Genomic DNA, 15,137 nt, shown 5'->3' on the forward strand with positions numbered 1-15,137 from the left:
GTATTAAATACTTGGAGTAACCCCAATACCAAGATTCCGCTGACGGTTTTAGGCTATAGGTGTTGGCCTATAGTTATAGGTTAGAGCTTTCCTCATTTGGATCGTAGACAAGCATACGTTGTTTTCAATAGTCAAATATTGGAATTAAGAAGGTACGAGTTACTTATTTACACAAAGAGCTTACCTTCCTACTGGTAGTGCTGCACACACTGCACTAAAAGCTACTTTTTGATCAAGGCCCCCTGCCCATTTTTTAAAATATTCTTTAGATTCTACCAGAAAAAAACTCTTCTATAATTGTACATTTCTATAGTTTAGAAGAGACCACATATACCATTGAAATTATCAAAGGTCTCGATAATATCAGCTGCAGCACCTTATGTCAATTTAACATTTACTAATCAGATGACACTTTTCGTTAAAACTTTGCCTTGGAAGGTCTAGCAAAAATGTCTGAAAGCTCCTTCACTTACAGTGTGACATAGAACAGGTTATATAAGGATGTAGTTGAAGTATCGACACTGGCAAATTTCCACACCCTTTTGGCGATCTTCGCCTTCTATCAGATATAATATAATCATCCATTCCGGTAAAAAACATATTATACTAAGTGTATGTGACTCTGCTTTTTATTTATTCAAGTAAATGGCAAGCTACTAAATCAAACTGAAATTACATGTTATTTAGGGACAAACCTTTGGACTCGTGCTTATTTTAATCAAATAGATAAATAGCTTACTCCATGCTTCTTGCATGCATAGTACATTGACATCACATTGTCCAGCAACATTTGCAATCCCCTCAATACGCTGATGTAAAGCTTGAATTTGACATTGAATTGGTTCAGTTGTTTCAAGGACAATTTTGTTTTGAATCAAGCCAACTTTAACAACCCTGTGAAATAAAACAAAGATTTACACCTAAATAATGAACATTGACAAGCTAGACCATAGATGGGATTGGTTTCAGCACAGATGGTTTCGGCAACTGAAACATCGAAAATTGCCCACGTCGAGTTGTAGTTAACAGCATGTACCTCGTCTAAAATAAATAAATAGTAGCCTAGATGGGATCTATCCACGAGGATTGTGGCACAACTAAAGCGGATCTGGTCTGAGCTTTCTGAGACGATACAATGGCGCTGCCTTAGTAAAGAGTCATATACCTGCAATTTGAGAATTCTTATTTACTTTCACCCCAGCCCCTTCCAATGAAATGCCAGGCTGTAGAAGCTTGGGAGAGGGCTCATTCGATCGGAAGTTGAAATTCCTATTCCCATTTCACGGGATGAAAGTGATTGAAGGGCTGCCAACCCCTTTCCATGCCCAATCTTAATACCCCACCTCATGGTAACGGATCAAAATTTTGAGATGGACATTTTTTTCAAAAATGTCAAAAGGTCTAATAAGTACATCTTCGAGGTCAACATCACCCCTACCACCACCACTAGGGATAATGGTCGAAAATTCTGTAAATTGTCATTGTTAACAGACAGGTTTTATAGAAAATGTGGAATTTTTTGATCTTGGTTGTCCGATCAACTAGGACCTCTTGAGGATCTTTTGCTACACCTAAATTTCCACATTTTCCCTATTGTATGCTCCGGAAATTACAGACTTGCCTGAGTAAATAAAAAGACACTATCAGGCTGTTTTTAAAATATCCCTGTCCGGTCCGCATATTCCAGCGAACTTAGCAACAAAATTGAGTCAGTCCAGAAGCATCTTCTTAGGATAATTTCTTCTTTTAAAAAAAAAAACTTTCTTTCTTCGTAACCTGACCAATGACCCACGAAGCGCAGGTACTGATCTCCTGTTTCTATGCCTTCAGCCGGGAGTCCAGTGCGTGGTTGGGTGCAAATTATCCGACTCTTCCCCTGTTTTTCCCCAGATTTCTCCATGCACCCCCATCTGGAGCTGGGTCAACTCTGGCTGAGCTTACAGAATTATACCGCTAACCCCCGTTTGAAACCAAATGATCAGCGAGACCAGGGCTCGAGCCCCAGCCTTTACGGACACAGGATTGGAAGTCCAGTCCGTTCACTATTCGACTAGTATGGCTTCCCCCTTAAACCAACATGAATTACCACCATGAAAGAAAGTAGGCTGCTTACGTTTTTCTAGGTTAACCATTCCAAATACCCTTACTGCGGATATTTTCCTTAATTTTCTCTACCTCGTTAGACCCCCTTTCCCCTACTTAGCCTCCTCAGCCGTTGCAATTTACTCAACGGTCCATGATGCTACTGAGAGATCCCGAGGGCATGACACCCCCTCTGTCACGGACAACCTTAACAAGTCTTGACATCTGTACTGAAATAAACTTGGTTCCTTCGTCATTTTTTTATTTTTTTCGTTTTGATTTCATTTACTGTTGCGTTTGTTGTTTTCTAGTTTTTTCTGTTTTACTCGCGAGTGTTTTTTTTTGCATTTTTTTTTCTTGTTATATATAGTGTTTTAATTGTTTATTTTATTCTTAAAACTGTTTAATTGTTTATTTTTGACTCACGTTATGCCTATTTTCATGTTTTGATTTTAGCATTATTCGACCTGAAACGCGAATTTAGCCTTTTTTCTTTTTAGATTGTGTTGGTTTCTTATCCGTAAAGTGTTATCTAGTCTAAAATTTGGAGTTTTAAAAAGATATGGGACTTGGATTAAAAATACAAAAAAAAAAAAAAAAAAAAAAAAACACTGATTAAGAGCAATGAGCACATGAAAATTAGGATAAATAAATCAGAAACTCACCTTGGTTTTCTCAGATTTTCGGATGGACACGAAATTTTGTATCCTTTCAGTTCAAATTTTTTTAACTCGGCAGCAGCAACAGCTTCCTGACAAAATTGCAAGTCTCTAAAAAATTAATAATCAATCAATCAATTTATTTAAAAGAAACACAGAAAAAAATACAGAACTTTAGACCCCCACAAAGGCTCTTTGGCCTGTAATAGTGGGAGACTACTGTAGAAAACTGTATTGCGATTAAAGATTACAAGTAAAACCATAAGAAGAAAATGCCATCCATATTAGCATGAAATTTTTGGGAGCCTATTTTTGCTATCTGAACTTAATATATTAATTTAGCCAAACATAATTTTATCATATATAATCATATGTTTTCTATAAAATGACTGGAAATGCAGCTTTAGCAGTTGTAGATCTAAGTTTCCTCAACATCCTTGGAAAACCCATGGCCTTCTTAAAAATCAGAGGAGAAAAAATATCGAAGGATCTATGGTTGGCTGATAAGTCTGCTAGCCCCTCAATTAAAGATATTCGCATTTCAGCGATTCAAAATCTACAAGCATATCTATCATTCTGCGTGCCAAAAAGCCATGTCCCAGTACTATTTTAATTGTTTTTCACATTGAGATAAAGATTTGAAAAAATTGACTGGTGATAAACACTGTCTCTAGGCCCTCCTTTCAGTTCCTTCATGTCTGGTTCTCGATGGTAAACATATCGAGGATGAACTAAATGTTAAAGAAGCATTTACTTCATATCTTGCGAGTATTAGTAAAAGGACAGCTTCTGTTGATAATTTTCCTCCGTTGCAATCCGATTGCAAGTATTATCTTGAGCCACCTTGTATTAAGACAATGTTTTTGGAACCAGCGTTTGATCTATCAATTAATAGAATGGTTATGCGATTAAAGGATTTCTTGTCATATTGTCCTGACAACATTCCTACTGAAGAAATTATGTTCACACTTCCTACTATTATTTCTCTGAATTTATTAACATCTCCTTTAAGCATGGTATTTTCCCCAATACTCTCAAGCGCATTCGATTTATCATGCTATTTAAAGATGGACCATGAAATGCTCCAGCTAACTATCGGCCAATATCTCTGTTGTCTGTATTTAGAAAATTTTTTTAGAATATTTTTTTTTCATGATTTTCAAGTTGGTTTTCGTACAAATCATTCAATTGAGCATGCGTGTTTCTGATGAACTATCTTCATTCTGAACTTAACTTCTTTTTGGTTCCTATTGTTTTATTCTTGGATGTTCGTAAAGCCTGTGATTCGTTAACCCAATGTATTCTTGTATCTAGACTTTCTCATTTTGGTATAGGAGGCAGTTCATTTCTTTGGTTTAAGACTTAAACGTGCGATAGAATAATAGCTATTGATCCACTTTTCCGTTAATTCTCAAAAGTTGACCATGGTGTACCCCAAGAACCAATTCCAGCGCCAGTATCGTTTTTAATTTATTTGGATGACATAATTTGCGGAGTTAGAAATCAAAATCCTTTATATTATTGTCGTCTATGTTATCTTACACTTTTTCGCCCCCATATCCATAGTTAACCATCTTTGGACTCTCTTGTGGCTTTTGCTGATTATATCACCCTTGTTACTTTTGGGAGAACGGAGACTCGTAAGCCTACAAAGTTAGTGTACCTGTTTGAGAGAGTTTTACTTTGGTTTGATGCTAACTTTCTTGCCCTAAATGTTTCCAAATCTAGTTTTTTATTTTTTTTCGAGTTTATCAGGTTTATACTCAACTCTCTGATATTTATCTGTCCAAGAGCTCTATTGGTAGTGGTGCCAATTGGGGGGGGGGGCATTTGCGCCCCTCTCTAGATTTTAACCTGTCTCCCTAAATTTCGAATTTTTTGGGCATTTTCATTGAAAAATGCCCGCTTTTTTGCTTTTTCATTGAAATAATTAAAGAAATTGCCCCCTCCCCAGAGTTTGAAAAATACATTTTGTCTCGACATTTTCGTGAATAGATGCTATGTTCGTTTTTTAGGCATTTTTCATGATGAAAATTTATATTTTAAGCACCATATTGATTTGATTAAAATGAAGGTATGGAGAAACCCTGGTATTCCAAGGAAGCCCAAACATGTTTTTCCTTGGCCAATCCTGAGAATCATCTTTTGCAGTTTTATTCAATTGCATGTTTCTTATTGCCCAGTTATATGGGTGTCTAATTTTCCTTCTTTTCTTAAACCGCTCTCTAACACTTACAATGAAGCCATAAATATAATCCAGGAAACAAATTGTTCAGCAACTAGACAGTTATTGAATGCTGAAAAGCTTCATATTCTTTCCAGTGCATCTTTCACTTTTCTCCAGCTACCCAGCAATCTTCCCAGGTTCCATAGATTTACTCCATCATTTGTATCTGATAGGTTGATGACTAGTAAGTCTGCTGATTGGCGTGGAAGGTGGGAGAATGAATCGTTGTTTCTTGTAATCTAATATCACTTTTCGAACTTCATTATTAGATCACGTCTGCCACCGAACCAAGAGGGCAAGTTCAAGAGCTCGAGAGCACTTACGTAGTTGCGGTAGCTGGGTTTCACTATTATTTTAGTAGAACGTCTTTAAACATTTTTTTTCTGCTGACAAATAAGCAGTGTTCTGAGTTTGGGTACCCAAAACGGGACAGAAACACTCGAGGATAGGCCTGGCCAAGGCTGTATACGCAAGTTGGAGTTGGCGATCCTAATCGCCCATCCTGCACACACTTGCTGAATTCTGGATTGAGTAAGTAACTTTTGCTTACAATATTGTCAAAACGCGGCATAAATGAGTAATCCGAGGCAACGCTATAGCGTTGCCTATAGTAAGAGCCATGCGACTTCTATGTTTTGTTATTAATTTTTTCCCAAGAGGCAATTCATATGGAAGAGGTGGTCATATAAACTTCAGAGGGAGCTCATTCTATTGACAATCAGATGTTCTAGCGCCCTTTATAAGAGTCATACAGACCAGAGGGCAACCGGCCCCTCCCATGTCTTTTCCCCCAAATGCATACGATATAAATTATAAGATAGCCATTTTGTTCAAAATGGTCCAAAAGGAAAATAGCTATGCCTCCAGGATTGACAAAACCTCCTACCAGAAAATACCATTAAAAAATAAATAAAACACAAAATGAAGAGAAATTAGATAAACAATCATAGCCAACAAACATACAACAGGTACATCTGCAGAGAGGGAGGAGGTGATGGGGTGATGACAACCCTGAAATCGATTGAATATGCTAAAAGCTGGGTGAAGTTCTAGTTGAGGGGCTTCTAGCTATCTAAGAAGGTAGCTGCGTTACATAAATGAAACTTTCAGGAATGAACTAAGGGTTTAAACTATACCCCAGAAAGGAGTTATCAAGCAACTAGGCTATTTCTACCTCTTCCCTATTTCTAGGGCTTAAAATATTGTATAAACGATTAGTCTATTCCAATCTGGATTTAACAGAAAAGTTTTACATTTATTTGGATTTTCATTCTTTTTTCCATTGTCTCTAGCTTTTCAAAATGCAATTTTTATTGTTTTAGCTGGATTTCTAGAGGTAGGCTGCTATCAAGGATCTTTCCAAAATACCGTCCAAAATTCAAGAAATAGACGGTACTGGTGCATTATGCGGGCCCACCGTTATAGACTGTATCAAGGAAACCAGTCAAACGGGCTATTTGCAAGAGACTGCTATAGATAAATGATTGCAAAGCCGTGGTTTCTGAATGAGTTACAATATATAAACGATTTTTTGGGGGGTTTAGGGGGGAAAAAGGTACCTAGGTTAGGTTACATATTTAAAATATGCTACGCTTTATGCCCCCGCCCCCTAATGTGCACATATTTAGCCCAAATTTGTTTCTAAACTATTATATATCCATCCTATTTTATTTTATTTTATTTCATTGGCATTAACCAAACTTGACTTCTTCGCGGTGCTCGCATAATGCACAAGTACCAAATAGACTTAGCCTACAAATCTCTGAAACCTTGTAAATCAGGACTGAGCAAAGATATGAGGCTCAAAAAACTTTCTTTGTTCCTTATTTGAGAAGTACATTTATTTATCAAGGTTACAATTTTACAACACAAAGGTCAGTTTCCGTTCGAGGGGGAAGAGAGGTACTTCAAAGATACCTTTCCAGGGAAACATTGAGGCTTTACATCCATAATTGAGAGTTGCATTCACCTAACTCAATTAGCCTAGGACTTTCCAAGGTAGACGAAGCCCCTCATCTAGGATTTTACCCAAAGCTGATTAACAATCAAATAACTCTGCTAGCCTCGGAAAATCTACGACTGTTTTTCAAGCTGACATTAGTGGCAGATTATTTAATAAAACTCAAACAGCATACAAGGAAACACAAAACAACCTATTGATATGAACCATACTTGTTAATGACCTCGATACCGTAATACAAAAGAAACAAAACAGTACAACTTACTCATATTCTCTGCCATAAATAATCCGATTCACCTCTTTTAACTCTTCCTTGGGTATGTACTTCTTTAATACATCATCAACATTATGCAATTCGTCCATCTTCAAGCACCACAAATTTAGTTTAAAGGAAAAAACACGTTTCTTCTAGTATAGATTGAAAAGTTTATATACAGCTTACGAAACCAGACGTATTGACTTGCATGCCTCTGCATTGCGCGCTGAAAAAAAAGTGAGGCGTTTAGGCAAATTGCCCATTCCTTAAAGCAATCTGGAAATATTGAAATAATTGCAGTTAAACCAACAGAAAAAGGGCGATTTACACAAAAACTTTTCTTTTAAGGAAGAAACGTAGTCCCAACCAGCATTCTTTATACGAGAAAGAAACTTTGGAACATGTGCCGGTACTTATGTATTATACCGCCAACACTCAAGTGCTTCATTTAAGTAGAACCTGCTTCTCTGACGCTCAATCCTAACGAAATATCATAAAATACGATGAAAATATAATACTTTAGAAATGAACTTGGCTATATATTTGCAAATTAGGGGGGGGGGGTAAAGTATAGCGGGTCTGCATGCAAAATGTGTTACGTACAATTATTCTACATATTATGAAGTAAGAATTGTTTTCTAACTTCACGCTGTCCAAATACTTTACCCCCACCCCCCTAATGTGCAAATATAAAGCACAAATTATATATTTCCCATCTATTCTGTCAATTGTCTTTGTCTTGTCTCACGCTAAGCTGAAAGAAACTAACGAAAGAAACCGTTTCTACTTAGGTTCTACTTAAATGAAGCCCTTGAGTTTTGGCGGTATAATACATAAGTACCCATGTGCCTTACCCATCTCTCTTAAGGTTTCCATAATATAGCTTCCCTGTTACCATTAGACCCCATATATCGAAGTATTATGTATACAGATCCTAGGATTGTTTATCATTGCGGGCCACAGGACGCATAATATTTTTTTAGGTTAGGTTAAGTTAGGTTAGGCTAGGTTAGCCTACGTACGCTGCCTCAGCCGTAGAGCCCTGGCCTAACTAACCAACCTAACCTAACTGTCTAACCTAACCTAACCTGTCATACACTAACTGTAACCTAAGCCCAACCTAAGTGAGAAAAAGCATTGCAGCCAGCTAACCGAACCTAACCTAATCTAACCTAACTTAATCTAGTCTAACCTAACCATACTCACCGGAAAGGGTTAAGGTTAGCTTATCATGAGCACTCATGATATGTGCACGTGTGTACATGTGTACTTGTGACAAGTTAAACCACAACAATACACTACTGAAATATTCCAACTATTGCATTTCAACGAAAGAAATTCAAAATGAACTTTGAAAAATCTAGAAAATGTAACTGTGACAAGGTAAACCACAACCAAACACTACTGAAATATTCCAACTCTTGCATTTCAACAGAAGAAATTCAAAATGAACTTTGAAAAATCAAGAAAATGTAACTGTGACAAGGTAAACCACAACCAAACACTACTGAAATATTCCAACTCTTGCATTTCAACGAATAGAAATTCAAAATGAACTTTGAAAAATCAAGAAAATGTAACTGTATTACAAGGTAAACCACAACCAAACACTACTGAAATATTCCAACTCTTGCATTTCAACTGAAAGAAATTCAAAATGAACTTTGAAAAATCAAGAAAATGTAACTGTGACAAAATGTAAACCACAACCAAACACTCTGAAAATATTCCATCTCTTGCATTTCAACGAAAGAAATTCAAAAATGAGCTTTTGAAAAATCAGAGAAAATGTAACTGTGACAAGGTAAACCACAACCAAACACTACTGAAATATTCCAACTCTTGCATTTCAACAGAGAAATTCAAAATGAACTTTGAAAAAATCAAGAAAATGTAGCTGTGACAAGGTAAACCACAACCAAACACTACTGAAATATTCCAACTCTTGCATTTCAACGAAAGAGAATTCAAAATGAACTTTGAAAAATCAAGAAAATGTAACTGTGACAAGGTAAACCGATCCAAACAGTTCTGAAATATTCCAACATCGTGCTATTCAACGAATGAAATTCGAAAGGAGCTTTGAACAATCAAGAGAATGCAACTTTGACAATGTAAGTCACAACCAGAAACTTATTAAATATTTAAATTCTTAAACTTTTATGAAAGAAATTCAAATGAGTATGGAAAAACCAAGAAAATGTAACAGTGATAAGGTAAACCACAGGCAAACGCTACTGAAATATTCCAACTCTTGAATTTCAACGAAAGAAATTTTGAAAAATCAGAAAATGTATTTGTAAATTGCAAGTAAATACTCTTGAATTTAATTTCTACGTCGTATATCTAACTTGTGAAAACAATAAAGAGTTTGTTACTTACTTAGAATTTTGTCATAATTTCTTGAACGAAATGTCTTTTTTTGTTTGTCCAACAGGTAAATTCAAGAAAGAATTTGATACTTAGTTACAATTTTTTTCATAAATTCTTGAATGAAATTTCATTATTGCACATCCAAGAGTTGAATTCAAGAAAGAAATTATTACTTACTGAGAATTTTTTCAATAATTTATTGAATTAAATTTCTACATCATTTAGCTAAGTGAAAATTGTTTGTGATAAAGAGAAAAAAAGTTACTTACTTGCGATTTTTTCATAATTTCTTGAAAGAAGTATCTGTACTGTATATCCAGGAGGTGAAATCAATAAAGAGTTTGTTACTTACTTACAAATATTTTCATAATTTCTTGAATGAAATTTGCATATTTTGTATCCAAGAGAATTTGCTACTTACTTAAAAATTTTTGATAATTCCTTAAATGAAATATCTGCATTGTGTGTCCATGAGTTAACATGAGTTTGTTACCTATTTACAATTCTATCATAATTTTTTGAATGAAATTTCAGTATTGTTTATCCAATAGGTGAAAACAATAAGGACTTTATTACTTACTTGCGATTTTATTATGATTTCTTGAATTAAATATCTGTATTGTGTCCAGGAAGTGAATTCAAGAAAGCTATTGTTACTTACTTACAATTTCTTCATAATTCAATGAAATGAATAAAACTATTCTAAAGAATAAAGACGGGTTAAGCTTAAAGATATTTATTGCTTAAACGTATTAACATATTTTTGAAAGAATTTGCTACTTACTTACAATTTTTGATAATTTCTTAAATGAAATTTCTGCATTGTGTATCCATGAGGTAACTTCAAGAAAGAGTTTGTTGCTTACTTAGAGTTTCGTCATAAATTTCTTGAATGAAATGTCTTTTTTTATTTATCCAGGAGGCGAATTCAAGAAAGAATTTGTTCCCATGTGTCTGACAATAGATTTATACAAATTTCTTTTCTTACATCTCTGACGGTTTATTGGACATTTTAAGCGTTTGATATGCTAGCTTACTCTAAAAATAATGAACACATAACAATGTAATTCATAATATATTTTTAATGAAATATTACTATGTAGAATATTAATACAAAAATATATTATGATACATTATTAATATCAAGGATTAACTTTGGACATTTTGAATCTGCTCCATAAAATAGTTCACTATGTTCTCTCTTGATATTATAGCTATTGTCTTCTATTAGTTCGTAATCAGTAGAATAATCATTATTCAATTTTAAGTCATAGATAAGTTTTACCGGTGTATCATCAACAGGCTCAATATGCTTTTCGTCTTTGGTATTATTTGGTTCAATGACTGTTTGACCAATGGCAGTAACGTTTGCTGGTGCTTTGTTTTTCATCGATTCATCTTTATATTCCATCGTGATATTTTCTGACAATGCCCCTTTTTATTTTTCTGGCAATTTCACTGTCTATTATCACATTATTTTTACACAGGTAGCAGTTTCGGCACGTAGACAAGATATGGTTTACGATATTAGTAGAAGAGTATGCCTTTCTTTTATTGATCTTCCGTTGAATGCTAATACCCGAAAGGTGACGATTGGATGTATCAGTAGGTAATGTGTTAACTGTAACGGTAGCAAGGAGTTGTCCTCTATCATCAATGATTATTTTTATGTTGGCATTCTCTTTGAGTGCAATCATCTCTGGAGATCTCAATCTTGCATAACCACCAACATAAGAGTTTAATTTTTTCGGTATTCCAAAGAAATTTAATTCCTTACTGTCATGACACTGCATGCAGACATTCCCAAAAGTGCTACCACTTGCTTGTACTTGTTTCAAAGTTTATATACTTCTCTTTGTCAGAATTCAATGCTACAATAACCTTGTTATGTAAACACACTTTATTAAAATGCTCCATCTTCACTTTTTTTTTATAGATATGACTTATGTGTTTATCTTTCCACTGCTTAAAAAATACTGATTTAATACATGCAATAGATTAGTTAGTGTCAATAACCGATCAAAGAATACCAGTGGGAAAGTCACATCGTGTCTCCGAACAATCACAGAGCTCAATTTTTAGAACTTTAATCATATTTTTAAATTTTAATTTCTGTACAAAAAGAAAAAAAATAAATAAAGCTGAAAAAGTTCGAAGTTTTAAAAAAGTTTTATTTGAACAATGTTAGTACCTTGAATGTCTTTACTGGAAAGATGAAAAATTACATGGAATATGGCAACTGAGTTTCCCAATTCCCTTAAATCTATTTTAAAATAAAGAAAAACTACTGATTTAACACAAAAATTTCATTTTTTATGACAAGAAATTAAAGAAAAATCGAAAGGAATTAGACAAATGAGTCTCTCAATCCCAGTAAAGATCATATAAAAGAAACAAACGATACTAATTTAACACGAAAAATCCTATGTTAATGACCAACAAGTAAAGAAAAATCACAAGGAATTAGGCAACTGAGTCTCTCAATCCCATTAAAGCTATTATAAAAGAAAAAAAAACTACTTATTTAACACAAAAATTTCTTTTTTAATGACCATCAATTAAAGAAATATCGCACGGAATTAGTCAATTGAGTCTCTCAATCACCGTAAATCTATTTTAAAAGATAAAAAAACTACTTATTTAACACAAAAATTTCGTTTTTAATGACTACAAAGTAAAGAAAAATCACACGGAATTAGGCACCTAAGTCTCTCCTTCGCCGTAAAGCTCTTTTAAAAGATAGAAATACTACATATTTTACAAAAACATTTCTATTTTAATGACTACCACTTAAAGAAAAATAACACGGAATTAGGCATTTGAGTCTCTCAATCCCCGTAAACATCTTTTAAAAGATACAAAAACTATTTATTTAACACAAAAATTTCTTTTTTAATGACAATCAAGTAAGGAAAAATTACACGGACTTAGGCAACTGAGTCTCTCAATACCCGTAAAGCTCTTTTAAAATTTACAAAAACTACTTATTTAACACATAAATTTATTTTTTAATTACAATCAATACAAGAAAAATCACAATGAATTAGTACAATGAGTCTATCCAACCCAGTAAATATATTTTAAACGATACAAAAACTACTAATTTAACACACTAATTTCGTTTTTAATGACCACCAAGTAAATAAAAATCACACGGAATTAGGCAACTGAGTCTATCAATCCCCGTAAAGATCTTTTAAAAGATACAAAAACTACTTATTTAACACGAAAATTTCGTTTTTAATGACCATCAAGTAATGAAAAATCACGCGGAATTAGGCGACTGAGTCTCACAATCCCCGTAAAGCTATATTAAAATATAAAAAAACTAATTATTTAACACAAAAATTTCGATTTTAATGACCCTCAATTAAATAAAAATCACACGTAATTATGCAATTGACTCTCACAATCCCATTAATTCACTTATAAAATATAAATAAACTTATTATATAACATAAAAATTTCGTTTTTAATGACCATCAAGTAAAGAAAAATCAAACTGAATTAGGCAACTGAGTCTCTCAATCCCCTTAAAGCTCTTTTAAAAGATACACTAACTACTTATTTAAAACAAAAATTTAGTTTATAATGACCAAAAATTAAATAAATATCAAACTGAATAAGGCACCTGAGTCTCTCACTCCCCGTAAAGATTGTTTAAAAGATATAAATACTAATTATTTAACACAAAAATTTAGTTTTTAATGACCATAAAGTAAAGAAAAATCACATTGAATTAGGCATCTGAGTCTCTCAATCCCCGTAAACTTCTTTTAAAAGATACAAAAACTACTTTTTTAACACAAAGAAACCCCATGTAACTGAACCCCTGTATAACTGAAACCCTGTACAACTGAACCTCCGTACTAAATTTCATTACGTTTAATATCTAGCCACCAAATGCTCCAAGCCTCAGAAGAAAAAGAGATTTTGAAAACAGGGAGCCCGATTTTCGAAAAAAAAGGGATACCCCCCGTGCAACTGAATCCCCTTGTAACTGAACCCGTGTATAACCGAAACCCCCCTGCAACTGTATCCCCTTTAACTGAACCCTCGTGCAAGTCACCCCTCTATTCAACCCATCCCCCTCAAAACACTTTTCAGCCATTTCTTTTTCAATTGACAATATTTTTCAAACGTTACTTATGTATTATACAGATCACATCGTCGAGGTAAAGCTATATCAAGTCACAATGTCATTCTATCTTTACTTTTCAATTAATCTATTTTATACTTTCTATCAATGTCTCTTGTAAACTTCAAATCTATTAAGTATCTGAGCTTATTCTTTGTATTGTTGACACAAATGCTCCAAGCCTCAGAAGAAAAAGGGATTTTGAAAACAGGGAGCCCGATTTTGGAAAAAAGGGATACCCCCGTGCAACTGAATCCCCTTGTAACTGAACCCGTGTATAACCGAAACCCCCGTGCAACTGTATCCCCTTTAACTGAACCCTCGTGCAAGTCACCCCTCTATGCAACCCATCCCCCTCAGAACACTTTTCAGCCATTTCTTTTTAAATTGACAATATTTTTCAAACGTTACTTATGTATTATACAGATCACATCGGCAAGGTAAAGCTAGGTTAAGTCACAATGTCATTCTATCGTTACTTTTCAATTAAGCTATTGAATACTTTCTAGCAATGTCTCTTGTAAACGTCAAATCTATTAAGTATCTGAGCTTATTCTTTGTATTGTTGACATAAATGATCCAAGCCTCAGAAGAAAAAGGGATTTTGAAAACAGGGAGCCCGATTTTGGAAAAAAAAGGGATACCCCCCGTGCCCCGGACCCCCCGGGTAACTGACCCCGTGTCTAACTGACACACCCCTGGACCAGGTCTCCCCTTGAACCGAACCCTCGTGCAACTCACATCTGCATTAAACCCACTACCCTCAGAAAAAAATTCTGCAGTTTATTTTTAAATTGACAATATTTTTAAAAAGATACTTACGTATTATACAGACCAAATCGGCGAGGTAAAGCTAGGTTAAGTCACAATGTCATTCTATATTTACTTTTCAATTAAGCTATTGAATACTTTCTAGCAATGTCTCTTGTAAACGTCAAATCTATTAAGTATCTGAGCTTATTCTTTGTATTGTTGACACAAATGCTCCAAGCCTCAGAAGAAAAAGGGATTTTGAAAACAGGGAGCCCGATTTTGGAAAAAAAGGGATACCCCCCGTGCCCCTGACTCCCCGGGTAACTGAACCCGTGTATAACCGAAACCCCCCGTGCAACTGTATCCCCTTTAACTGAACCCTCGTGCAAGTCACCCCTCTATGCAACCCATCTCCCCTCAAAACACTTTTCAGCCATTTCTTTTTAAATTGACAATATTTTTCAAACGTTACTTATGTATTATACAGATCACATCGGCGAGGTAAAGCTAGGTTAAGTCACAATGTCATTCTATCGTTACTTTTCAATTAAGCTATTGAATACTTTCTAGCAATGTCTCTTGTAAACGTCAAATCTATTAAGTATCTGAGCTTATTCTTTGTATTGTTGACACAAATGCTCCAAGCCTCAGAATAAAAAGGGATTTTGAAAACAGGGAGCCCGATTTTC

The 15,137-nt window shown here is 34.5% G+C and overlaps 1 protein-coding gene across 2 annotated transcripts in view; it reads right to left on the reverse strand.

The window, feature by feature from the left end:
- The window catches only part of pyd3 (beta-ureidopropionase pyd3), a 61,567-nt gene extending 54,161 nt beyond the window's left edge, over positions 1–7,406 (reverse strand). For both annotated transcript variants that reach the window (XM_089099401.1, XM_089099400.1), the window contains exons 1-3: positions 7,194–7,406; positions 2,748–2,852; positions 740–894 (exon numbers count right to left, since the gene is read on the reverse strand). In XM_089099401.1, the coding sequence (XP_088955527.1) occupies positions 740–894; positions 2,748–2,852; positions 7,194–7,291 (358 nt within the window). In that variant the 5' untranslated portion in view covers positions 7,292–7,406. The remainder of the gene's footprint in view (positions 1–739; positions 895–2,747; positions 2,853–7,193) is intronic.
- Positions 7,407–15,137: the final 7,731 nt, after the last annotated feature.

The sequence above is a fragment of the Artemia sp. Qi Xiang Cuo genome, chromosome 13 (assembly GCF_049724085.1).
Source record: "Artemia sp. Qi Xiang Cuo chromosome 13, ASM4972408v1, whole genome shotgun sequence".
Lineage (NCBI taxonomy): Eukaryota > Metazoa > Arthropoda > Branchiopoda > Anostraca > Artemiidae > Artemia > Artemia sp. Qi Xiang Cuo.